Source organism: Acartia tonsa, chromosome 14 (genome assembly GCF_053477335.1).
Source record: "Acartia tonsa isolate MP-2025a chromosome 14, ASM5347733v1, whole genome shotgun sequence".
Lineage (NCBI taxonomy): Eukaryota > Metazoa > Arthropoda > Copepoda > Calanoida > Acartiidae > Acartia > Acartia tonsa.
Genome location: NC_137273.1, coordinates 8,109,612 through 8,135,753, shown reverse-complemented (window position 1 = coordinate 8,135,753; position 26,142 = coordinate 8,109,612). Strand labels below are relative to the sequence as shown.

The 26,142-nt window shown below is 33.5% G+C and overlaps 1 protein-coding gene and 2 long non-coding RNA genes across 5 annotated transcripts; 1 reads left to right on the top strand and 2 right to left on the bottom strand.

Moving 5' to 3' along the window:
* Positions 1 to 1,657: 1,657 nt before the first annotated feature.
* LOC145305640 (beta-1,3-galactosyl-O-glycosyl-glycoprotein beta-1,6-N-acetylglucosaminyltransferase 3-like) lies at positions 1,658 to 26,004 on the top strand. Of its 2 annotated transcripts, XM_080147342.1 has the most exons (24): positions 1,658 to 1,736; positions 2,368 to 2,454; positions 3,157 to 3,251; positions 3,549 to 3,568; positions 3,794 to 3,857; positions 4,585 to 4,651; positions 5,112 to 5,148; positions 5,472 to 5,532; positions 6,110 to 6,150; positions 6,247 to 6,276; positions 6,641 to 6,666; positions 7,062 to 7,114; positions 7,719 to 7,779; positions 8,265 to 8,303; positions 9,317 to 9,352; positions 9,446 to 9,490; positions 9,641 to 9,684; positions 9,778 to 9,838; positions 10,774 to 10,838; positions 24,013 to 24,040; positions 24,345 to 24,413; positions 24,755 to 24,808; positions 25,188 to 25,252; positions 25,581 to 26,004. In XM_080147342.1, the coding sequence occupies exons 1-24, from the start codon at positions 1,665 to 1,667 to the stop codon at positions 25,597 to 25,599; spliced, it is 1,239 nt and encodes a 412-aa protein (XP_080003468.1). In that variant the 5' UTR covers positions 1,658 to 1,664; the 3' UTR covers positions 25,600 to 26,004. The 2 variants fall into 2 exon arrangements, with proteins under 2 accessions (XP_080003468.1, XP_080003469.1); XM_080147343.1 differs by lacking the exon at positions 9,317 to 9,352.
* LOC145306027 (uncharacterized) lies at positions 15,595 to 19,264 on the bottom strand. 2 transcript variants are annotated; one of them, XR_013874873.1, is made up of 4 exons: positions 19,045 to 19,264; positions 17,211 to 18,163; positions 16,430 to 16,489; positions 15,595 to 15,669 (listed from the first exon to the last, which is right to left on the bottom strand). It is a non-coding gene; the product is annotated as an uncharacterized LOC145306027 (long non-coding RNA). The 2 variants fall into 2 exon arrangements; XR_013874872.1 differs by having other exon boundaries at positions 17,211 to 19,264.
* On the bottom strand, positions 19,273 to 22,178 carry LOC145306026 (uncharacterized). Its single transcript, XR_013874871.1, has 2 exons — positions 20,360 to 22,178; positions 19,273 to 19,835 (listed from the first exon to the last, which is right to left on the bottom strand). It is a non-coding gene; the product is annotated as an uncharacterized LOC145306026 (long non-coding RNA).
* Positions 26,005 to 26,142: the final 138 nt, after the last annotated feature.

Below are 26,142 nucleotides of genomic sequence, written 5' to 3'. Positions count from 1 at the left end.
GGTATTATGAGTCCTAGTGAGGAGTATAATATTGTGTATGCATTTCACGGGGTTTCATTTAGTTAGGAGCAAAAATTGTCATGTTTTTCGGGATGTGGCCATTCTCATGTGATTATGGTAAGTTGAGTTTAGTGAGAAATGTTGCTAGTGCTCAGCGCAAAAAACCTTGAATCTCGTTAAGGAAGTTAATTTGACTTTCAAACGGGGGGTGTGTCTTAACCTCTTTTCGAGGAAGCTTTGTGTTTATCAAGATCGAAATTAATTCCTTATCATTATCCCAAATTAAGCGCAAATGTCGTCTTGTTTGACTTTCCTTTTCTAAAGAGACGCGGCATGGATTGTTTATATTTGGATGCGTCCACGTTCGTTACTTTTGAATGATATGTGAGTGTGTGAAGATTTCGGAGAACAAAATTGGGCCTATCATTGGTCTCATAGTGCGTGAACGACCCTAGTATACCAGGGGCTTGAAACCATAAGAACTTCAGGTAGAATTTGTTAAATTTATTTAAATGGAATGGTGTATAGGACGATTATATTTAGTTAAAAGGCTTTAGCCAGCTAAGCATGAAACTTTATTATGATTAATTATTATGTTTTAGTAATTTTTTATGTGCTTTTATTTTTGCATTTAACAATGATTTATTAAACCAAATAATTTTCCTTTAAAGCCAAAGTTTCCAAAGATTCTTAACCGTAGAGAAAAATGATTTTAAAAAGCAATTAAGATTACGTGGTTATAAAAACTGGAATTTTGTATTAATTGATTTTGTAATTTCAGGACTTTGAAATAGTTGCCTCAATAAATCTATAATCAAACCTGCTGTTGAAACTTGATGGTTCCTGGTATTGGGGGTTTGTGTGTACGTCAACAAGATCTCTAGAACTTCCCGCTAATTCGGAAGTCACACTCAACCAAAGTGTCATGGTTGAGACACTTTATATTCATTAACCCAATTCAATATTGGAAATCCTACACAAATTTAGAAATACCTAAAAAGAGACCGTAGTTCATAAAAAAATTGTAGATTTTTTGTTTATTTTTTTGTAATTATAATGCCATTATAATACTTTGTCGATAATAAGTCAGCAATGCTCACTTTTATTATCATATAGTCGAATTAAACCAAGAAGGGAGGTACCATGTAACTGTTAATTACTAAAGTTCCCAAAGTTTTATACATTAACTCTTATGATTTCTGTTATATTAATTCAGTAACCACTGGTCCGTAAAGGTTGTGCTTGCCAGGGAATATATCTACTGGACTGGGGTGGTAGAATCGCCCACAACATTATGAAATAATATACAAAGTTGGAGTTTGTTTTTTATAATATTTTTCTCTGTCTTTAAAAATACCAATTTGTTCCATTCATACTGTTCTGCTTGGCTTTATGAAATAAACTATTAGGTTGTAATATATTTTGGTAGTACAGTACTAATTTAAAAGTGAACAAATACATTAACACGTTTTTGCCATTTTTTTAACATAATTTTACAAAAATTTTGTCATCATTGAATATTGGCTATAAAATCTTAATAAGAACTTATTTTTTGTTAATTTTACAACCAAAGAGAGTTATTGTTTCAACTAATATGGTTACGATTTATCTGAACTCTTGCACTCTCTTCACTACCAAAAAAATATTTTTCAGAATGTTTTAAAATGAGTTTTGTTCGATGGAAAAAGAATAAACAAGTCTTATTTATTGTATCTGTCATAGCGTTATGCTGTTTAGTAAGTTTCATTTTTTATTTATATTTTTAGAAAGATGATACCTAAGCTTTTCGCACTGTTTATGACTGTCTCTGTAATAAGTATCTCCTATATTAAATTTAGGTAGATTATATTCTAGAATCATCCTATTGAATTAAGATATTGCAGGCTAGTTTTATTGTTTTTTTTTTACATTATATTATTCTTAAACTATTAACTTGATTGTTGGAATGGGGATTTTTTAGATGATAAGTCATAATAGTATACCAAATCATGTTTATTGTTTATTAGTATATGGTATAAGTTTTGAATAGAAAGAAAATCATTATTAATTATATAATTAAGTCCTAAAGTAATTTTGTAGCACATTATTTTTTTTCATAAAATTCTAAAATAATTAAAGCGCTGTTCCTTTTTATTTATTTATACGACCGTTTTATATTTTTTGATGGAGCTGGATCCAAGTGTCTCAAAATCAGCCATGAGACGTCATAAAAAAAAGAGGGAGTTGAGAGGAGAAGTAGGAATGAAAACCCCTAAAAAAGAAATGAATAATCCCCAATTTTTATAACGTCACAAGGCTGATTTTTTAGACACTTTTTTTAGCTATTTTATTGCTGTCATTACTTTTTGAATCATATATTTTTTGTAGGTAATAACATCAATATGTGGTTTACAGCCAACTCGAGAACAGATCAGGGAGAAGCTAAAAACATTAGGCATAGAAAACTCTTGCAAGGTAGGAAAATTATTTTTTTGCGAAATATTTTAAAATTATCTATATTGAAAACTTTAACTATTCTAATTATATTGAATTCTACATTGAAAACAATATTAATTAAACCAATGAATAATAGCGTTAGTAAATTTCTTAGCTATCGGAACTTTTAGTGACAAATTAATGAACCAAAAGAATATAACGTTACTAAATTTCCCATTTGAGCTTAGTTTTCAATCTTACGTTAAAAAGGGGCAAAAATATAATTATAAGTAATTAAAATGTCACAATGCTATATTATTCGATTGTGTTGCTCATATTTTAAAATCAGACATTTATATCAAATTCTCAATCATTTGGAGAATGGTTCTATTTATTTTAACCAATCATATTTATGTTGGTGCTTTCTTAACCAACTATTGATATCATTATTGTTTCTCAGCCAATCACATCTTAGCATTATAAAATCTAATTGTAATAATGGATCATGGATGTATTATTACGTGGATCTTACACCTGATTTTTATGTTTTATAATAAAGTGAACTCTATAGCAGGATAAAATAAAGATATCCCCCATCCCCCGCTTTACCCCATCCTCTTTGCTCTTACTGGATAAAAGGCCTGACCAATAAAAGCTAGGGTTAATTGCATTTAAAATTGACGACAATTCTTCTCCTGTCATGATATCCACGTATATTCTACATCCATTATTATAATTCAGGTTCTAGAATGTGATATAACTGCTACATGTGATACTGTACTTGACCAAGAAGTTAATAGAATACAAACAATAGAAGATGATCTTGCTAATGAAAGGTATAATTATTTTCAAGTTGTTAAGCTAATCTTCAAGTATCCTGTTACCTTGAATTTGTTTGTCATTTAACCTCTAAATCTAGAATCTGTATTTAGTGCCCTAGGAAAATGGGGATAAATGTCACTGCGTTTGGCCTACCTATTATATTGACATCAGGAAATACCCTATAGCCCATCTATCCCCATTTTCCTAGGGCACTAAATAGTAAATACAGCTGCAAATGCACAAGGCACTATGTTATAATATAGTAAATTCTAATACTTTATATTATTCTAATTTGTTTTGTTTTTTCTTAGGTGTCCTGAAAACTTAAATTGTAAGTATATTTATTGTATACTAATTTAACAGTTGGACTTCAATAAAGCTGTTGATAATATTTTTCAAAATTCTTGCCAAACCAAATTTAAGATTTGGTATATCGTAGCCACTTATCGGATTGAATTTCCACACTCAACCCCCCTCCCCCCCTCCAACCCCTTTTTTTTAAAAGTGTGATAGGTTTTTTCTCTTATAAGTTTGAGTGAAATCACCTAATAATCAGTTATAGGAGAAATTTCAAGCAGTGAGAAAAATATGCCCTTGGCCTTCAGCATTATGGCACATAGGTAATAACAAAGAACTCTACTTCTAGGTACGAGGTTACTCTATAATTGTCTTTGCTTTCTGTCCGTATCGCAATACTCTCTATTATTACTTCGCTCAATATTTCACAATCTCGCTCATATGTCCCCCCTCTTGTTTAGTTTCTCTCTCTCTATGCATGTCTATTAAAGTATACATTAGGATATATAAGTTGGAAGGAATTTTAATGTTAGAGGGAGATTTGAAATCTGCATCAAATTTTAAGGATTTTCTATAAAATTCGTTTTTTTGTATAATTCTTTATCTAAAAGCGGAAATACAATTTTAATTCATAAATTTTGACCAATAGGATAGGTGGATTAGAAACTACCTGCGCTCTAATTTTCAATCCACCAATCACAGATGTAAAAATTAATTAACTTAAATTGTATTTCCGCTTTTAGATAAAGAATTATACAAAAAACGAATTTTATAAAAAAAAATCCTTAAAATTTAATGCAGACTTTAAATCTCCCTCTAAAATTAAAATTCTTTCCAACTTATATATCTTAGTATACATAGCTAAAGGCCTTTTAACAATTGTTTTTAAGTAGCTAAAATTTTATTTCAAGTGTTTTAAGCTTTGTTTATAACTATCATTTAGCCAAAGAGAATTAGACTTCCTAGTTTTCTAAATATGTATGCTGCATAAATAAAAACAAGGAAAATTGTCTGCTCATATGATCCTCATTTTCTATGCTTTTTTTTCAGGGATTTTCCACAGTTTTTAAAATTATTTGAAGCAATCTACAGACCTCAAAACGTCTACTGTGTTCAGGAATGTTCAAAACATTATAACCAAAATAAAATATGAATTTGTTTCCTAAGAAAGGATATAAAATATTAGACCTTGTTGAGACCTCTTTAGTTGATTTGATTATAATGGTGTGATTAGAAAACTTATAGTATTTGTGTCCCTTTTTGACTTTCAAACTCTAGGGTTATTTTAGATCTGGACAATGATGTAAGTTTCGATTCCAATTTTAGAGAGAAAATATGTTGTGTGGTTTTATCATGTAAGAGTTTACCACCCCTTCATAAAGTATTAAGACCCTCATTTAAAAAGTAATCTCAATTTAAGATGGCTTCGAAACGGATTAATGCGGATTAGAAGTGGTTCTCAGTCATACTGAAAAATCATGTATAGCATTGAATTACTGACAGACAAGCATTGCTTTATATATAAGTCAATTAAATGTCTTTTTAAAACAATATTTTTGAACAATATTCTGATACAGATAGACAGCAAATCAAAATTAGAATTTAGAAAGAAAGGTAGTTTTTTTATAAATCTATATAACTTGGATAATTTTTAATAAGTAGCACAGAATCAAAGGAATTACTATAATTTTGTTGTAAAACAACATAGTGATAATTTTAAAGTCTGGTAGAGCAAAAAATCTACTTAATTAATCAATAAACACTGACAACATAAAAAAATATCTAAATACACTATTATTTTACTTTAAATTATGTCATTTATTAAGGCAATACTTTATTTAGATTTTAAGCAAGGTATATTTTAAGCTTAATAAAATATAATATTTAAAGAAAAAATCACGAAACCATTTCAAATCAATGAAAAAAAATGATTTCAGTTGATAAATTATTGTCTTGTGTCAGAGCAAACGAGGAAGAAAGAGCTTTTCTATCAAAAAGGTAAATTTTTGGTTATTTTCTGAGATACATGGATAGGACAAGGAAAATTAATTTTACATTCCCCTTCCTTCTATAATTACTCCTTCTGTAGATCAAAATTATTGTATAAAACTTTGAGGTATGTTACTTTGTTTCGCAATAAGTTTAGCTAATAAATACACAAAAAAGTTTAGTTACTAGAGGTTAGTAGTCCCTTTTCTGTCTATTTTATATGTGCGATATGTACAGTTATAACTCAGGGAAAGGGGAATGTAATTTTGACAAACAATTCAAAAGGAAAATTTCCCCACAATTCCCTTTCCCCTTTTCCTCCCCTTCTTACCCACCCGTCTTCAGTTACATAAAGATACAAAATATACCCCCCCCCCCTTTACCTTCAAAGGTTTCGTGAGTTTTTGTAGAATTGATTGTTAGAATAGCTAAGCTAGGTTACTACTACCTACAAATCAGCAGTCCAATTAGGTTACTAATTGAGTAGATGCCATTTTTTAAACACTTTTCTTTACAATTAGCAAAAGATTCGAACCATTTACTACCCTTTTATATTATTGAAATATTATTTATGTTTTTATTTTAGTAATATTTCTCTTGTATGGCAGCATTCTTCATTATTAGAAGGTAATTTAACTTAATTCAAATATTTTAAAAGAATCGAAAAAATTAAAGAAAACTTTTTAGAATCTAAAAAACATTTATGATAATATTTATTTTCAGGTGATTTGTCTTGCCTGACTCAACTTCTAGGTAAGTAAATTTCCAGTATGGCTACGAAACCGATTAATATCCGCTGGATTAGAAGCGGTTCTCAGACATACTGAAAAATCATGTATAGCATTGAATTACAGACAATGTTCCATAAATAAAATAAAAATTTTAAAATTAATAACAGTTTTATTAGAACAGGCCTTTTGCCCATCGGTGTTAACAAAACTGCCTTTATCTTATAATTTTTCACTTTAAATCCGCGGAAAGCAGTCGATAATATTTATTTTTTATTATTTGTGCATTCCTAATTTTATTACTAAAACTGAACATTATAAAGTTTTAAAATCTACCTAAAATTAAGTTTTTCACCAAGAAGTTTTTAATTTTTGTTGATATATTTCAGTAAATCGTCTTCCTTGGAATTATTATGTAAGTTTTTTTAATTTTTTTGTAAATACATTCACTTATTAATGCAGCAATAACAATCTAATAATATTTTTATTTTGGGTTAAAAGTTAAGAATAGTTTAAGCATTCGGATAATCAATAACAATTTTGATACATTTTATTGGATAAAGAATATTAATGTGTTTGTGTGAGTGTACATGTGAAGGAGAAACTGCATAGATATAGAGGATTATATCTGTTCTGGGTCTGTCAATCAATCAGCAATGATCTGTAATATAAACGTGTCGCCTATATTACAAATAATTACCAGGCATAAATGGATTTTTAATAAGGGTTTTAAATATAATTAGACTAATTTAAGTGCATTTACCCTACCCCTGATAATAATGTATTAATTTCTAAATCTATATGTTTTAGATCAACATTGTTGGTAGTGAATTTCCATTAGTTGGTAACGCACAATTAGTCAGGTATAATTTGTTTAATTGCGCAACTACTCTAGTTTCAGTGATGCAGTAACAATGCCTTATTACCATTATTTATAAGCTTTTCATAAGGTCTATCTTTTGGGAGATAGTTGGCTTGGAAACTATCTGTAATATAAAATATTTTTGTAATAGAAGTTGATATAGAATACAAATATTTAAAAAAATTATTTGTGGAAAATTTGTTTCTCAAAATGCCTAAAAAATAAAAAGTGCCTAAGGAATGTACAAGAGTGCCATTATACTTCGGGGATAAATATTCAAATAAGAAGATTTATAATGTATTGTACATATTGTAGTATATCCACAATACCTTCTTAGACTGATATTTTTCACTACATGCTAATTTTTAAAAATGTAGTAGGCATTTTATGAAAAAGGCGTTTTTTGAGAAGGGCGTTTTTTGAGTATAGCCATGCGTTGTAAGCCGTTGTACAAATGCTAAGCACCGGCGTTCAGTATTTATATTCTTATTTGTATTCTTAGCCAACTTTACACAAAGACTAAAGACCTAGGGACGTTTATTTTTTCAATATTACACATTTATAATGTCTAAATTGAATGTTTATGTACTCTATTATAATTTTAGTAAATTAGAATCAGTAAGAAATCCTATTGGCTTTGTACATATAAAATATCCACATAAAGAGGTTTGTATTACTAAATAATAAGATTTGTAATTTTGAATCGCATCTTCAACTTAACTAAAGACTGTCTGTATAGTATGTATATATATTTTTTCATCAGTAAAAATAATTATTATTATTACGTAGTTTATTGGTTTTTAATTAGTAAAAATAAGCATTATTGTTTTATAAACTTTTGTACAAAATTCATTACTTTTCCAAAATTAATACTTTAAATACTAAAAAAAATAATGGGTATAGTCCCTTTTGTGGCAACGCACCTTAAGGGCCGATTCTTCGTATTTTTCACAGTAGCTTTTCTCCCTGCGGGGCCAATTGCCTAACCCCGTGGGGCAATCATTTAACCCAATATAACCTAACCTAGCCTAAAATAACCTATAAAAATCTATTTTAAAACTACGACGAATAGCCCCTTAAGGTGCGTTGCCACGAAAGGGACTATTTCCAAAATGATATATTTATCAATTGGATTGAATTATTATTTGTAGGTAGCAGATAGATGGAAATATAGCCATATTTTGGTTGAGGTAATGCATTTATCTAAATTAAATATTCATATTTGAATGTCTTTCTAAAAATCTAGTAAAATAATAAATTTAAAGAATTTGTCCTAACTTTTGTGATTTTGTTTTAACCCATTCGTGATCCGAACTCCCAAAGTTCAGAGTTTTGATTCACAGTGCTTCAACAAAATAGATTTTTTTAATAATTACCATAAGGAAAAAGGATAAGAGGATGAATACTCACCCCTTTTTCATGGTAAAATACTACTTCCCCATCCCTAAATTTAGAAGCAGACCAAAATCAAAAACCGCCCAGGGCTTTTTGTAAGTCAATCATAAATAATAATGTGAATAAAAAGAAAAGCGATATTTAGCAAACAGCCGTGGGCGGTCAGAATCAGCTGAATGTTCATTATGAAAAAAATTTCCCCCTTTTTAGAAATAGAAGGATTCATCTTTCATGAACAAATTTTTTTTAATAAAAATAAAATTCTATGTCATTTTTAATTAAAACATTAAAACGAAAATATCTAATCTAATGTTCTTGCCCTAAATATGGAAATAGTAAAAAGTAAAAAAATATTTTTTTAAATAATTTTTAATCCTCCCATTTGAAAAGTAGTGGAATAGCAATAAATTTTAGCGTGGCAACAGAGCTGAGTAGGCCTCTAGGCCCACTGCCTATTTTCGTCTTCTAGTTGCTTCGATTCCTCTCTTTTATTTTTTTCTCTATGATAATTACACAACAGAATTCAAAAAGTAAGGTGTCAAACTAAAGATTTTACTATTTTTGTTCATAATGGCAATTTTCTTATTTTTTTGTTGCTTTTTAGTATCTTAAAACCAACTATTTTTTTAAAAACTGAAATTACTTCAAAAATAAGAGGTCTACAAAAAAAACGATTGCATATATAAATTCTAAGGATTATTTTACATCTTATTTTACATTTTCTTAATAAAAATACTGACTAGTTATTTAGAAAAAATCACAAAAGTTAGGACACGTTCTTTGTAAAAATCTATATCTTTTTTATTAGGGGTCTTCGCCGTTTTCTTTCAGTCCTTTCTATAAGGTAAAACTGTTCATATAATCTAACTAAAAAATGAAAAAACTAAACTTAAAATCATATAAAAGAATAATATATATAAATGAATATATTTTGTAGGATTATGTTGTTAGAACTAAAATTGAGAAAACATTACCTCCAAATGTAAGAATTTTATAAATAATTTTTCTGCTAAATTTGAATTTAAGATTTTAGTACTTTTTCATTAGCTCTCATCTTTGCCCCTAGCCTCAAGGCAATGCTGACTAACTGGTTTATAACAACACTTTAAATCTAAGTAACACTCAATTTTAGGGTATTAAAATGATGTATGGACTGAAAAACGTTGCAATTTCTAGGTGAGTGCTTTAACAATTTGGCGGCATAATTTATTTTGTAAATATTAAAAAAATACTGTGGTCAATTCTAAAACTAATGTGAAAAATTTTCAGAGAATTTTCTGAGTTTTGTATTAATTCCGAAGAGGGACAAGACTTAAGAGAATGGTTATTGGTATGTATCCTCTTAATCAATATCTTAAGTAGCAGAGCAAAGCTATAATTAACTTTGTCTGTCCGTCTGTTCTTTCGTCCGTCATTCCGTAACGCTATAGGGGAAAAGTGATTTTCTTGGATTCTTTAAGAGTTAAAAGGCTGAATTTTTAATGCCTTTTTGAAAAAAATGCATCTATTGCTCACTTCTTCCACCAATTAAAACAAATTTCAATGCTTTCTCGCCATGTCATTTATATGGCTTTGTTTTATGCAGATTTCCCATACCATAAGTTTCCAGTATTTATTTTACTTGGTCCGTTGGTCTGTCATTCATACTACAAAAATAAAACAATTAAAACATAAAAGAACATCTGTAAAAGATTTTGTATATTTTTAAAAGTGAAGCTTTTCTATAATTAGGGTCGGTCCGTTCGTCCGTACGTCCCTCCGTCAAAGAGAGTTAGCTCTTTTCGTTAATTTAAACAGGTTAGAATTGTCCTATCGATTCCAAACTTTGCATGATGATTCCTGTAGTAGTAAGGTACAATTTAGAAAGCGTAGCAACTCTATAATCAATACCAGAATGTCCGTACGTCCATTTGAAACTTGTCGATTTTTAACTTTTTTGACAACAATTTTTTGAAAACTGATTCCTATTACAACAAGGTACAATGTTATAAGCAAAGCATCTATATAAACAAGTCCCAAAAATGTAAGTATCTCCTTAAACAGTATCATCTATTTATGCAGTTTTGCAACAAATTTACTAACAATATTGTTTGTACTGATGCATTAATATTCTGCTATTTCAGTTCTGACAATCTACAAGTGTTAATGTTCGTTTGTCCTTCCATTTCAGAGCTTCGCTTTTATGGATGTTGTCATCTTTGTTCTTGTTGTATGACCAATAAATATCTGCTGTTTAAATCCCTAAACGATTTTTTCTTGTTTCAGGACGTTCAAACTTCCATAGAACATTTTTACCCAACATTGGCTCTGTACTACCTCACACACAAAGGGTAAAAATCAACAATTATCTTGGGTCAGCTGAATTCTAGTTTCCGACTGTGTACATATCACCCTGATCCTAACTCAGCTAAAAAGCTTCAAACTTCCAAAAAAAATCAAAATTTGAAAAATTTAAATTTTGAATGTATAATGTATAAATCGTTTATATATTCTATCGCTTTTCCCTTTGAGTTGCTGAAAATAGCGTAGTTGGGGTTATCTGTTGTACAACTTCGGAAATTAGGAAAGAAATGAGTAATAAATTTTCAGTTGATCTTTTCTTGGGTCATATTTTTTGATGAGCTGAATTTGAATTTCCGAATGTGTACACAGTCTCCTCGGTGTTTCTTCTCCCTATCTCAATATCTACTGCTAGCTAAAAAAGCTTAAACTTCCAAAAAAAATCTTAATTTGAAAATGTGGCATAGTGCCTTCTTCATTCAAGTTTATGCATTTCCATCCCTGTCCACATTCCTATACTTCTCCAGCTGAGTCAGACCTACACTGGTAACCGCCACTTTGTTCCATCCTGCTGCGTTGTGGAGCCAGTTGATTTTATGTAGGCCTTGTGTGAACATCTCACCACCAGCTTACATTCGGTAGACTGTATACCTATATGCTAGGTTGTCGACAGTCTTAGTTCCTTATTCCTGTGCACGTGGTTTTCTGTCCTGTACAGAAAACGAGACGTCCAAGCTTTTAATTGATATCATATCTAAATATATTCCATAAATAATCATCCCATTATTCTGCCTATTCTAACCAGTTTAATTGCTTAATAAATCTTGTATTTTTTATGAAATACCTTTGTTATATTATTAATATATAATTGCGCCGAAGCTACTCTATACTCGTATTCCGGTCTGTCTGTACATCCCCTCTTACGTCATTTTGGTGCAGTCTTGTCTACCACTCAATTTTTGAGGGGGGAAGGTATAGATAATTATTAACGTACAGACAAAATCAAACTGTAAAGTAGCTTCGATTGCAAAGTGAAATTAATATTTTCCTGATAACTAAGTTTATTCACGGAAACAGTTTTTAGTAACAATTTGTTACAGAATATTGCTAATAATTATCTCGTGGCAAACTGCCAAATAAAGATAAAAAGGAACCTGCCTTTTATTTTCACACTAGTATTTAATTTCACATATTTCCATATTTTCTCCCTAAAATAGGAAGAAAGGGATACTCCCAGGTTCTTAAAAAGTTCGTGGTAGACAAATAAGTGTTAACGAACACTACAGCTCCAGCACCATGACCGATAATGCCAAGAAGGGGGATGGCGATAAAACCAAAACTCCGCCGGCTCCGCCGGCTCCGGCTGTCCCTGATAACACGCAGCCGCAGTCAGACCCACTTTCCCCTGAAAAAATCAAAGAATTCATAACGGAAGCGTTAAACGTTAAATTAAACGAATACTCGTCACATTATAGAGATATGATAAAACAAGAATCCGAGATTATGAAGCTCGAAATAGAAACAACATGGGCAGGGTTTAAGGACACGGAATCACATCGCAGATTAATAGCCGATACCGACATCTTAGACCTAAAACCTAGGGTATCAAAACTCCCAGCGGACGGAAATCTAGGCCCATTGTTTGCGGAAAAAACGTTAAACGAAAGTCTCAATATGACTCATTTTAACACCATAGGTGACGACTCAATTAATGCCACTTTTTACGACCGGTTATCGGTCCAACAAAAGATAAGCGTGACCGAATGGGTCGCCAAGGATAGAATTGCAGCCCCAGGTTGTATGGCCTATTCAATTGTAGGCTTTGTAGGTCCGGCGGATAATGACAATTGGATGAATGTAAGGGAAACTTCCCTAACGGAATACGAAAAAACTTTATTGGAAAAGTTTCCCTGTATCCCTGATAGGATTAAGTCGTTAGAGCCTCTCCGTAGATCTGCACGGTCTGCACCCAATGTAACAACAAGACCCTCTACAAGAAGCACACCAGGCACACCCGCGACGGCAGCAACCAGTGCCGCCGACGATGATTTTATTAAAGAATGCTTTATTAAGGGACAAAAATGGGATTCCGATTTTGCGAGGGATGCCCCTAGGTGGGACGGCAGAGCCGACTTTGATAATTTCTTCGGTAATTTGTGGAGGGTTGCAAAAACATACAGAATCTGTGACCCAATCCTTTTTAAGGATATTTTATACCAGCGAATTTATGACTCTAGAGGGGAACGATTAGGGGACCTAATTACGCCTGAAAGAAATCAGGCCTTATCTGCCTTAAGTTATTACCTGATGATCAGAAGGCTGGTCACTCCTTTCTCGGATCCAGAAGTAGCCTCGCAGTACTTCTACAAACTAAAACAGGAGACTAATCAACCCCTTGACACCTACTTTGAGAACAAACTTAAGGTGTTCAAACTCATGAACCCTGGCATAATACCTAAAAAGAAGTGGAAAGAATTCTACCTTAACGTTAGCAAAAATTTACTGTATTCAAACCTTGCCATGGACATGGCCAATTATGTTGAGGGTATGCAATTTTTGGATGACTACAACGCTTACTTAAATAAACTTATTACCCTCGGACAAAGATACGTTAATTGGGATGGGTCTGGCCACATTAGCAAGGAAAACCTTTCGGCTTGCTATTCCCAAGCCATGGAAATGTTCCTACCCAAAAATTCTGCGGAAACGAAAAAACAACCCATAATCAGCATTATCGAAGATAATACCCCCACTAACACGGCAGTGTATAAGGAAAACTTAACCGAAGAACCTGATGAGGTTCCTTCTTGGGTAGATCATGAGGATGATCCTATTGCTTGGGATCAAATCGAGGGCGTCATAGGAGCCTTTAATGGGAGGAGTAAAAGTATTAAATGCTGGCATTGTAATATCCCCGGCCACGTAGTACAGAACTGTAACAAAAAGAAAGCTGGGGAGCCTCCACATCCCGAGTCCCGCTTTGGGAAAACACGAAGTAAATTCACCCCACCTAGAAAAGTTTCGGGTAATAGTAATAAAATACCTGAGCAGTATGCGCGTAAAACCATCAACCAAATGGATCAGGAAGCCAGCGATGAATCTGAAATAGATAAACATGTACAAGCGATTGTTAAAAATCACGTCCATTATATGTAAAAGATAAATGGATATATGCGATATTAATTGTCCCTATCCTAGAAAATAAAAATTGGCTGAATGAATTTCATATTTTGATATGGAAAGATAAACAAAATATCCCATGTCAAGCTAAACTTGCAAATTCCTTAATATCAAATATCCCTTACCAGGCAATGCTTTGGCGCGGGAAAATAAAACAAATTGTTATTATTAAGTATGACTAAGCAACATAAAATAAACTCCTTCCCCTCCTTTCCCTATCCAACCGTAGCCGATACAGGAAATTGGGGGAAAGAGGGAGGTAACCTGAGGAGCATTTCACATGCACTTAAGATTTCCATTCCTTTTAAAAAATTAATAGTCTTTATAAAGAAGCCAACAAGTGAATACTTATTTACTATTTAGTAAACTGTACTTATTTTTAATATCGCATGATCTATTTAAAAGTGTATATACATATAAATCTAAACATTTTAATTCGATTTTTAACCACTAGGGGACTTTAAGCAAATTATCTGTATATAAACAATGATTTTCGAGCTAAATCCTCAGTATCAATTTTATTTGAAAGTTGCACATTTTTAGCCTCTGATTCTTTTTGTAGCTGAAATACTTCAGCAATTATGTATAATAACGGATTCGTATGGATTAATATCATTGTATTTTGCACAGTGACAATAATAGAACTATATTTAATTTATTATGTATCTGAAAGATGTCGCCTCGAGTGCTACCGCGGTCCATATAAATAGATAATAAGAAAAAGGGGGGGGGTCTACTGGAAATCTGTATAAATACGAGTGAATATCCAAATCTAATTCAGTTGTTCAAAAAGATTTTCAATTATCTTTTCCTCTCTGATTTTTTGAGCTGCAATCAAGCAGCATTTAAAAATTAAAAACTTAAATCACTTAAAACGTGATTAATAAAATCTTAAATTATTTCGATTAAATTTGATTGAATTATTTTTCGCTAGGACTACTAGCAAAATAAAAATATCTTAGTTCTATTAACTTCCGCTAGGATGATCAGCGGAATAAAGGGCCACTATATAAAATTGAATGCATATTGTTAATAGTAAATACATATACATGTTCTACCCCATAGGTGGAAAAAACTTTTTAAATTAAGTATAAATACTAACAATATCAGAAAAATAAATCAGTCAGGGTAGATCCTCTCTAGTGTATTCGACATATCTAATATTTTTTGAGCTGTAACACAGCGCTAACCTTATATTATTTAAAATTGTGATTCAAATACTAAACTAGTAAAACTATAATTTGTATAAATACAGACAGAAATCAAAAAATAACTCAGTCAGTTTTTAATGTCTTGTTAGTTGCAAGCTGGACACTTATTTTTAAGCTACTTTGTAGCCTTTCAATCTTTTAAAAAAAAAATTTAGTTCAATTTTACTCCGATAGGTTTTTATACTAATCATCATATATCCAAGTATATAAATAAGGACCCGTATTAAAGTTTAGTAGTTTCTTTAGAACTATCAACATTCTTATGCTTATTAAGAAATTTCTCGAGCTAAAAAGCGCTAAATAAAACTTAATGAAACCCAGAAAGTTATATAAAATTATTTTAACAATTAATCACATTGTTAAAACATTGCATTATTTAAAAAGATTCGACAAACAACTATACCTGGAGCACAGAAAATCTCTGTGTGAGGATTATCATCGTTTAACCGCTGGGGTTGGGATCTTGGAAGATATGCATCTTAGGTTTCGCCTAAAAATATAATTAATTTTATAATGCCAATCTGTGCAAAACTAAAAGTTCTTAACCCCACGGGGGGGGAATTCCTGCAACACGCTTTAGTGGATACAGGAAATAACTTTAGGTCCCTTATTTCTAAAGAAATCTTAGATGATAATAAAATCACATTTACCCCTGCCAATCTTAGCGCCCTGTCTGTAGATTTAAAACCAGTAAATATCATAGGACACGTACACTTAAAATTCAGTTTTAATGGATCAGATAAAATATTCGAGGAAACATTTTACATCCCTGAAACAACGTCTAAAATTATAAATTTAGGATATGAATTTCTTAAAGTTAATCGAATTAATTTGCTACTAGATAAGTTTTCATTTGAGCTCCCCACTGGCGAGCAAATTCCAATAGAAAATTCAACAATTAACATAGTTGAAGAGAGTAAAAACATACCCTTAATTACCACAAACAATGTTCATACAGAACAAAATTCCCTTATCCCAGGAATAAATTGGAGTAACAAGGGGGGGACTGGGACATTAAAGCAAAATAAAACATGCGTAAAATTAGCAAAGAAAACAACATTTCTGCCGGGAGGTAATACAACGATAATAACAATACCTACCCACCGAAAAAACGGGAAGCTGTATATATCTCCAAATAATTCTAAAATGACAAGCCATAACGGCTTGATGCTCATGGAGGGTATTTATAATGTAAATGAAAATGGAGAATGTTGGGTAAATTTTGTTAATTTAGCGGGAAAAAATATTACCTTACTGAATAATGTCAAAGTTGGATATTGTTTTGAATTTGAATCAGATCCCCAGAATTCCTGCAACAAAAATATTAATCAAATAAATGAATTGTCAGGAACTACACTTCTTAAAAGAATTAAATTCATTAAAGAAAAATTAGATTTAGAAAATAGCGACTTAATCAAAAATAACCCAGGGATGAAGGAAAAGGTAGTAAAATTATGCCTTGATCATTTTGATATATTTTCGATTGACGATGCCGATATCGGTAACTGCGACCTCTTACAGTATAAAATAGACTTAATCCCTGGGGCCAAACCTACTAAGGCTAGAAACATTCAATTAAACCCATTGTACGAAGCCAAATTAAAAGAACAAATTGAAAATTGGTTAAGGGGGGGCGTCATTGAGGAGGGCTACAGCGAGTGGTCCTCCCCTATCTTTGCCATAAAGAAAAAACCGACGGCTGGGGGGGAGGGTAAACTTAGGTTTGTAATAGATTTTCGTGCGCTTAATAGTGTAACACGAAAAATTAACTGGCCCCTTCCCTTGATTTCTAGTAATTTAGAAAAATTAGGCACTGGCAATGTATTTAGTACTCTCGATTTAACTAGCGCCTTTCATGCGCTAGCCATTTCAGAGGAAAGTAAACATTTGACCGCGTTCACAGCCCTGAATCGGCAGTATCTTTTCAAGAAACTGCCGTTCGGACTGTGTAACGCGCCAAGTGTTTTCTGCCATTTGATGGACAGAGTCCTAACCCTTATCCCTGGCTTGTACGAATTCATAATTTCTTACCTTGATGATCTTATTATATTCTCAAAAAATGTTGATGAACATTTGAACCATCTCAGAAAACTCTTCGGAGTCCTAAAAATAGCAAAACTTAAGTTAAATCTAGCCAAATGTAAATTTTTTACATCTGAATGTACATATTTAGGTCATATAGTCAGTTCCCAAGGACTTAAAATGAACCCCGCATATTTAGAACAGATTAAAAATTGGAGCAGGCCCAGGACAGGCAAGGAACTCCAGCGTTTCCTGGGCTTCTCCAATTATTATAGGGCTTATTTCCCATCCTATGCGAAAAATTCTTGTACTCTGGATGAACACAGAAACGACAAAATTATCGAATGGACCGATTCCCTATCAAAAGATTGGGAAAATTTTATAAATATGTTCTCAAATTCTATAAGTAAAGGCTATCCCCAGTGGGATAACCCAAACCCCTTTATAGTAGATGTAGATTTTTCTACAAGTTATTTTGCTGGAATTCTCAGCCAAAAACAAGGGGGTGAAGAAAGAATTATTGGGATATGTTCCAAAAAATGTAACGGGGCAGAGAAAAATTATCCAAGTTATAAAGGCGAGTTAGCATGCCTAGTATTTGTTCTTAAAACCTTTCTCCATTATTTAAGATTTAGAAACTTTATTGTACGAACAGATTCGATTTCCTTAGTTCATTACAAAAAATGGCAAAAAGGAACAATAAATGGGGTAACTCTGCGCTGGATATTCTTTATCCAAAGTTTCGACTTTACAGTAATTCATAGGAAGGGTAAGGACCATTGCATGCAATGCCGACAATCTATCTAGAGGGCAATTTTTATGCAAAGAACATAAGGAAACCGATTGTGAAAAATGTACTAGTTCATTTACCTTGGATCCTTATGAACAGGACTGTCCCTACCAAGACCAGATTTTTGAGTTACATGCGGCGTCTGAAGTCGGTGTGCACAGTGTCTGGCAATCTGAAACACAAAAAGATCAAATATTATCTGACATTCGTAGGTGGATATTCGAAAAAAAACAGTTGTCGAATTTTGATCGAGCAGAACTAACCGGCCGGAAAGAGGTCCTTTTTAAATTAATAGAACATTTATATGTTATGGAAGGACTTCTGATATTTAGACAACCTCTTAGCAATGGAACGTTCATTGAAAGACCCGTCGTACCCATTGGATTATATAATAAAGTTTTTGAATTATCACATAATAATATTATAGGTCACAAAGGGGTAAATGAAACAATACGCAAAATAAACGAAAGATTCTTCCTTATAGGAATCAATAAGTTTGTAGAATCACGCATTAAAAATTGTATCACCTGCCTAAGAAAGATAGGACAAGTACCTAAGCATAAACAACCCATCACCCATTCAGCCATTAGTCACGAGATTTTTGGCCAAGTATCGGTAGACCTTATCGGTCCCTTAACCCCTAACTACTTTCAAGGACAACATGTCCGCTACATATTTATCCTAGTGGACCTATTCTCTAGGTACATAATCGCCCATCCTATTAAAGACGCTACCGTGGAGAGCACGGTAAAAGTAATTCTTGAACAGGTGGTACCCACCTACGGCTTATTTCGGTCACTGAGGAGTGACAGGGGAACAAATTTCACTGGGGAAGTGTTTAAAAAAGTTATGGACGAATTAGGTATCGAAACTAAACTTATTCCCCCGAGAAACCCTAATAGTAACCCATGTGAAAGGCATAATCAAAGCATTTATGCAGGTCTAAGATCTGATGACCGATTCGAAAGTAAAGACTGGGCAAGAAAATTAGCTTTGACCACTTTTGTAATTAACGCAAGTACGTCTAGAAGAACGGGATATACGCCATATTACCTTATGTTCGGCAGACAACCAACTCTTAATCTCGATTTCTTTTCACCAATTCTGCAGAACAGGCAAGATATTGATTGCGGATCTTACTTAAACTACCTAAAAAATTTGGAAGAAATTATTGCACAAGTTTCCAAAAAATCTAAAATCTATTTAGAATTTCAAATCTAGAAAGGCTTCATCCCCCATTTTCGTTAACGATGTATGTTTTGCCTTCTTTAACCTAGTCAAGGTAGGGGTCAGCAAAAAATTGCAATCTTTCTATGGGGGTCCTTTTATTGTAACAAAAAAATTCTCAGAAGCCCTTTTTGAACTTAGTCCCTTTGGGTCAAATCCAATAAAAACTAACCAAGTTGTTAGCCGAGATAAAATACGAAAAATAGATTCTAAAGTAGAATTATTGGGGGAAACACTTTCCTTTAACGTCTTTCCAATTGAAGAAATTGTCCCGTCTGAGGAAATAACCTTGACCATAGATAACACCGGACAAACCGAAATAAACGATAATAAAGGTATAGAAAACGATGATTTTACCTACCTAGATAATGATAGCGATGAATTTATCGAAGAAAACCCTGAAATTAATCAGGATGTACCCCAAGGGGAGGTGGATTGCGATGGGGGAGGGGATATAATGGAAAAAAACTCACCATTTGAGTCACAGCCCAAAAACCAAGAACCCCCTGGTGCAGATCGGTCATCCGGTCCTAACATCCATGTCGAAAATAGTTTCTTAGAAGAGACTGTCCCGTCTGAGGCATCCTTCTTTGCGCAACGACCCAAACAATCCAGCCCTGAAAAAGTTATTAATGTTAACAAACAAAGCATAGTACCTAAATATATATTAGAAGAAGAAAGAAAAACTAGGTCACAAGGGGGGGATAACCGCATACACGTCCAAATCGGACTACATAACCCAATTAAAAGGAAGAAATAAAATGTATATAAAACAAAAGTGGCAAATGTATATAGCTTAATTCATGTATGTATAATAATGAAAATAAACAACAACAAAAATATACGTTAAAACTAACGGATTAACATATTTCAGAGAAAAACAAGAAGCATAAAAATAAAATGCAGCATCATTTGGCAAAAGCACCAGGAGCTCGAGGTAAATTTATTTTGGGATTCTTGGGGCTTTTTATTATTTTGGCAAAATCAAATGCGTCCGAAATAATACAAATAGATGCGACTCAATGTGTAGCAAACGAAAACCCGCGTTTGAAAATCTCTGAATGCGCTGCGTTTCTTAATATTACTAATACCGAACAAAAACAATTTCACCTGCTTCAAAAGGTTGAAAGAAAAATTATACCTGGAATCCGTTGTCACCTCCGAACCAGTACACACTACTGGTATTGTGGCAGATATAGCCACGTCCACCTCGCCGCTCCAGCTCTGGTGGAGATACCGAGCCTCGTATCTTATGAAGACTGTTACACCATGTTTTGAAGGAAAATCAGTCTCAGTGTATGAACACCAGATGTCATACACGCGCTTCATCGTAAACGGGACGCTTTCTTACCCCAACGACCTCCTTAACGGCATCGACCCCGCCTACGAGGGACACGGCGTAGCCATTAACGGCATTTTTATCCCTGGGACATTTGAGGAAAAACAAATAGGGGTCCAGGCTGAGCCTGTTGAATTATTACAAACAAAGGCGGGCTGTTACCTGGGTAGTCATTGGGTGGGAAACAATTGTCTAGATCACAATCTTAGATTAGGCTACGACCGAATTATCTCGGATGATAAATCTGATAACGCACAAAAATTCACTTCTCCTTGGCGAACGGTAGACATCTTTAATATTTCATTGTTTACATTTGAAGGAGAACAGGGTGACCAAAAATATCTAGTGATCGATCCCCAAATTACGCTAGCGTTAGAACTTAAAGATAAAAGGCATTTTGAAAATCTAATTCCTGAATTATCTTATTACAGAACTAATATCGATAACTTAATGGTATGGTTCACAAACTCTGTAAAACCATATTTTCCACTTTTAAACGCTAAGGAAAAAGATGACATGCTACCACTAGAGATTTTTTATTCTTACCAACAATATAGTAAATTAATTGTCCCCGAAAATCGCTGCTTACAGAACCACTTTCTGTCTAAAAGTAGTATTCAGACCCATCGTAAAAAGTTAGTTAGGGCGCTCGGTGAGCTGGATCTGGTAATACAGTGCAATAACCTTAAAATCAATGTTTCTGTGGGAGAAAATTTACCCTGTTTTGTAGATCATTTCTCAGTTTCAATCAATAATAAGACTATGGGGGTATCACCGTTTTCCCGCAGATTGGTTAACACCAACTATCTAACTCCAACCAAATGTTCCGAAAATCCAATTTTCTTACATTTGTACCAAGGAAAATTCATCGGTAATCAAGGGCAGGGTATGCAAATATTAAATGTAAACCAATATCTTATGGATAAACCAATTAGCCTATTTCTTTATCATTCTTGGCAGAGCCTAGAAAAAACTAATTTCTCAGAAAGCGCCGAGGAATTATACCTCAGCCAATTGGCCGCGGACTCTAATAATTTTGAAGTAAAAATTACCGACTCATGGTTTATTCAAACGTATCATAAAGTGGTTGATTTCCTATCTAGTACTTGGTACCATATGGTGCTTGTAGTAGCAGCCATCCTTACAGGAATAGGGTCGTTATTATGCATCGCTTTTATCATCTACATATTAGCCTGCACCGAAATTCACGCGTACAAAGCAGGAGGTACTAGTGAAACACACGAATTACGTGATTTTACAAATAATGGGGAAAACTAACTTCCAAAAACGGACGACCTATAAACAGACATATATACCTATAAGATTGTCGTCCCTAAAGGTCGTCTTTGTAAAAATATTTCCTTATTCGGTATAAGGAATTAAAGACCTTTAATTTTAAGTTTATTATTTTTATTTTAGGATATCCCAGGCGAAATTTCCAAAGGGGTTTTCACCATTCCCATGGGGCCGGTCACCCTTCATACCGTCGTGGATATGAAGAGGCACCCTTCTACCCAGAAGAGGACTATTATTATGACAACAATCATGGCTATCCCCAGGGCCATGAGGAAGCCTACTATGAACCTGATGAGAACAGGTATCCCATCCATCCTCGAGTAAAACCGCCACGTAACCCTGAAAACCTCAGTGACCTTCAGTGTGTCTCGAAAGCGATACACGTCTATCGCACCGCTGGAAAATATGTTCCAAAGGAGCTCCTTGAGCAGCAAGAAAACTTGCGGCAGGCTAAAAGTTTAGAAGCCAACGAATATTCCGACAAAGCCAGACCTAGGGTCAGGCCTTTAATGGAACAAAATATGATACCTAGGGGAGGGGAACCGCAGAAAAATCGGGTGGAATCGCCACCAAAACGTAATGCCTCACCTGAACTAGAGGTAGTCGCCGTAAAGCCAGCCCCAAAAGCGGTAGAAAAACGACCGCCAACACCAACAGGCAGCGGCGGCCCAGCAGCCAAGAAGGCTAAGGTGGAAACTCAACCGCCTCCATTACCCCCTAAAAAGAAAGAGACATTATCAGAAAGTAAAAATGAGCCTAAAGCTTTTTGGGTGACTGCTGAGGAATGGAAAAAAGTCCTATCCTCCACCGTAAAAGAAACAATAGAAGAAGCTCTTCTCCCCTTCCAGAGAAGTCTGGAATCTAAAATTGCTAACAATGCCTCATATGTTGAGAAAGCACACATGCACCATGGCAAACGTCTTATTGAAATTTCCGCCGAATTATTGCGGAACCGCAAAACATTGCGCGAAAAAATTCGCACTGTCTCCGAGGATTCGACCGTCGAGCTAAAAGCACGAATGTGCTCTGTTATTGAGTCCACTAGTCGACTGTTAGACCAAAACTCTGACAGGGTAATTAAATATATTAATACTCGTTGTAATATTGTAAATGTACCTGGGCAGAATGTGGCGACCATAGAGGCACCCCTTCCAGCTGAGGACGCACCCCGACCAGATGATGATGGGGTTGAGCTGATTTCCAACTATGGTTCTGAGTGCTCTGATGAATACAGACCCACCGACAGAGAAGGCAATCCCGTGGTCCTTGATCCTGCAGAGGGGGAAAACAGTGACCAAGAGCTTGACGCGCAAATTAGCGAGCTCTTTCCATCTGGAATCGATCTGCCCGTTAACCCACAGGCTGACGCTGTCTCTGAGGACCCAGTGGCCCAGGCTCCCTGCGAAGGTATGCTGGCCCTCCAAAATGCTGTTGCTCCAGAGCTCCCAAAAGCTCCAGAAGGTCCTACTCCCTCAGAACCCAATCCTGTTGATATCGTGAAAAAGGCTATGGCCGAAATCGAAGAACCTGCGAACACAACAACCACCCGCCGAAGCAGGCGTGCCGGTCAACTGTGAGGGAATATTTTATATTCCCTCAGAAGGAGGCGAGTGTGGCATAGTGCCTTCTTCATTCAAGTTTATGCATTTCCATCCCTGTCCACATTCCTATACTTCTCCAGCTGAGTCAGACCTACACTGGTATCCGCCACTTTGTTCCATCCTGCTGCGTTGTGGAGCCAGTTGATTTTATGTAGGCCTTGTGTGAACATCTCACAACCAGCTTACATTCGGTAGACTGTATACCTATATGCTAGGTTGTCGACAGTCTTAGTTCCTTATTCCTGTGCACGTGGTTTTCTGTCCTGTACAGAAAACGAGACGTCCAAGCTTTTAATTGATATCATATCTAAATATATTCCATAAATAATCATCCCATTATTCTGCCTATTCTAACCAGTTTAATTGCTTAATAAATCTTGTATTTTTTATGAAATACCTTTGTTATATTATTAATATATAATTGTGCCGAAGCTACTCTATACTCGTATTCCGGTCTGTCTGTACATCCCCTCTTACGTCAAAAAATTAAAATTTTGAATGTAAGGTTCCGTGATTTCTAAACTGAAATATTGATCTAATTATAAGTTTATTCTTTAGGATTTTTCCTGAGAAAGATGCTTACGAGGTGAGTCAGATAAAATTGTTTTAAAATACACAAATATTAAAGAATAACCTTAATTTTGAGTATAACTTTCAATAGAAATACAAAAACCTTCGGGTAAAGACAGTCATCGATAAATTGAGGCATTCCTTCAAAAATAAGAAAAATAAAATTACTTTTTTGAAGATTAAATCTATGAATTGAAAAGACACTGTTTTTTTGTACAACCAAATCAAGCATGAGTAAAAAAATTTAAGTCAACAAATAGATGACCAAGTTAAAAACATTTAAATTCTACTAAAATATATGATTTATCTATCTATTTTAGTTATTGAATGAGTGGAAAATGCGACAAACTATTTGGTTTAATAATCCTAACTTTAATTGTTATGGAAAGGTACATCTTATCCGCTTATTCCTGCAAGAAATCCATTTAAGCAAAAGTTGATATCACCATAAAGGAGCACTTTAGGAGATGGGGGGAGCGACCATTTACTTTCAACTGTAGTTTTAAAAAGAAGGGGGGGGGGGGGAGTATTTTTCCCAGGAATGATTTCTCTATTAAAGGTGTGATATCCTTCCCTAAAATGGTTTGAACCTTTTTGGGACCCATAATAATACTTACTGACAGGAGAATCATATTAGTCCATCGGTTAGCGATATCCTTCGCTACACACAGACAGATATTATGTTACTTTTTAATAAGGACTATATCTTGATTATCCAATATGATTTTAGATAAAGAGAGAAATATGCGTTTTAAGTCTTGGAGATTTACCTTCTATTTTACAGGTAGTGTTTTTATGACAGTTACGTCTTATCTAATTCGTCATGATTTTTCTAATGAGCTATTATTTTCCCTTTTGCCCAAATTATGGAGAAGATCCTCAGCTTCTCAAATAATAATATGAAAATTACCTCTTTTGTATTGAGGTAAAGTTTGGGCACTTTACTTTGTACAATCTAATCCTGACCCAATACATAATTACAAGATATTAAGCTTACCAATGATAGAACGAGTTATAAAGTAGTGGAGGGGTTTTATACCTAATTTTCTCATCTATCACACTAAAGTATGCTAATTATTTGATGAAAATAAAGAGAATTTTTTCTATTTAAAAAGCATAATATGATTGAATCAATTGTAAAGGTGATTTTCTTTTTTATTTAGATGGATGGATACATGATGAACAAATTTGATTCTGATCTAGATTTTAGTATCGTACATTGTCTAAGGTAATTAAAAATTAAGATTGAATAACATTAACAACTATTTATATATACTTTTATAAATACATACTCTAATGAAGCTAAATAGCTTTTTACTGAATGTAGCTTTTCCCTTAGTCTTAATAACTGAGGGGTGGGGGAACCTAACCTTGCATGGCTTATGCCTGCGGTGTACAAACCATGCGGGGCTACATTATATTAAATAAACTTTTTCAAATTTTTTCCAAATAAGAGAAGGGATGGTGGTCATTACTCACTAGAAAAACCACCATAAAATCACATTTTAATTTAAATTGAAAATTTATTGTAATCTAATTTCATTTGTTTGTTTCAGTGAGATGATTCGGCAGTAAGAAATACTATAGTCTTAAAATTTATTGTAAAAATTTTATTTGTGGATTGATTTTTGAAGAAAAAAATAACTTTTTACAGGAAAATTCTCTAAAATACCTAAAATTGTCAAAATGAAAAGATTCAAAAATAAAATTTTAAATGTCATAGATAGATACTGTATCGTTTAAACTTTAAAAATCTTGAAATCAAAAATAGACTACTATATACATCTAAATATAACTGATGACGCGTAGATATATATAGGCTTTCCATTGCATTGTTATAGTATTTTTATGAATGACCTCCAATGCAATGTCATTAATTGTCTATTAGAATTAAATTTGCGATACTGTGATATTATTTTTATTATTACATTATTTTTAATTGTTAATGTTTTTAATAAAAAGATAGATTTGACTTCTGAAGTTTTAATTTTTATTGCGACTTAACCATTTCGTCTTATACCAGTATTTTTTTCGGCTTTTAACCGAAAATTATGCGATTCGGCCGCTTACTGTCCTTGAGGCGACCGATGATAGCCGCTTTTTGGTTATTGTTTTTAT

Bases quoted from the DNA above. Each gene is read 5' to 3' on its own strand.
- LOC145305640 (XM_080147342.1), top strand. From the start codon at position 1,665: ATGAGTTTTGTTCGATGGAAAAAGAATAAACAAGTCTTATTTATTGTA. The intron at 5,149-5,471 runs GTAGTTTTTTTA...AAATGATTTCAG, and splicing joins ATTAGAATTTAGAAAGAAAG to TTGATAAATTATTGTCTTGT. The intron at 6,667-7,061 runs GTAAGTTTTTTT...TATATGTTTTAG, and splicing joins GTCTTCCTTGGAATTATTAT to ATCAACATTGTTGGTAGTGA.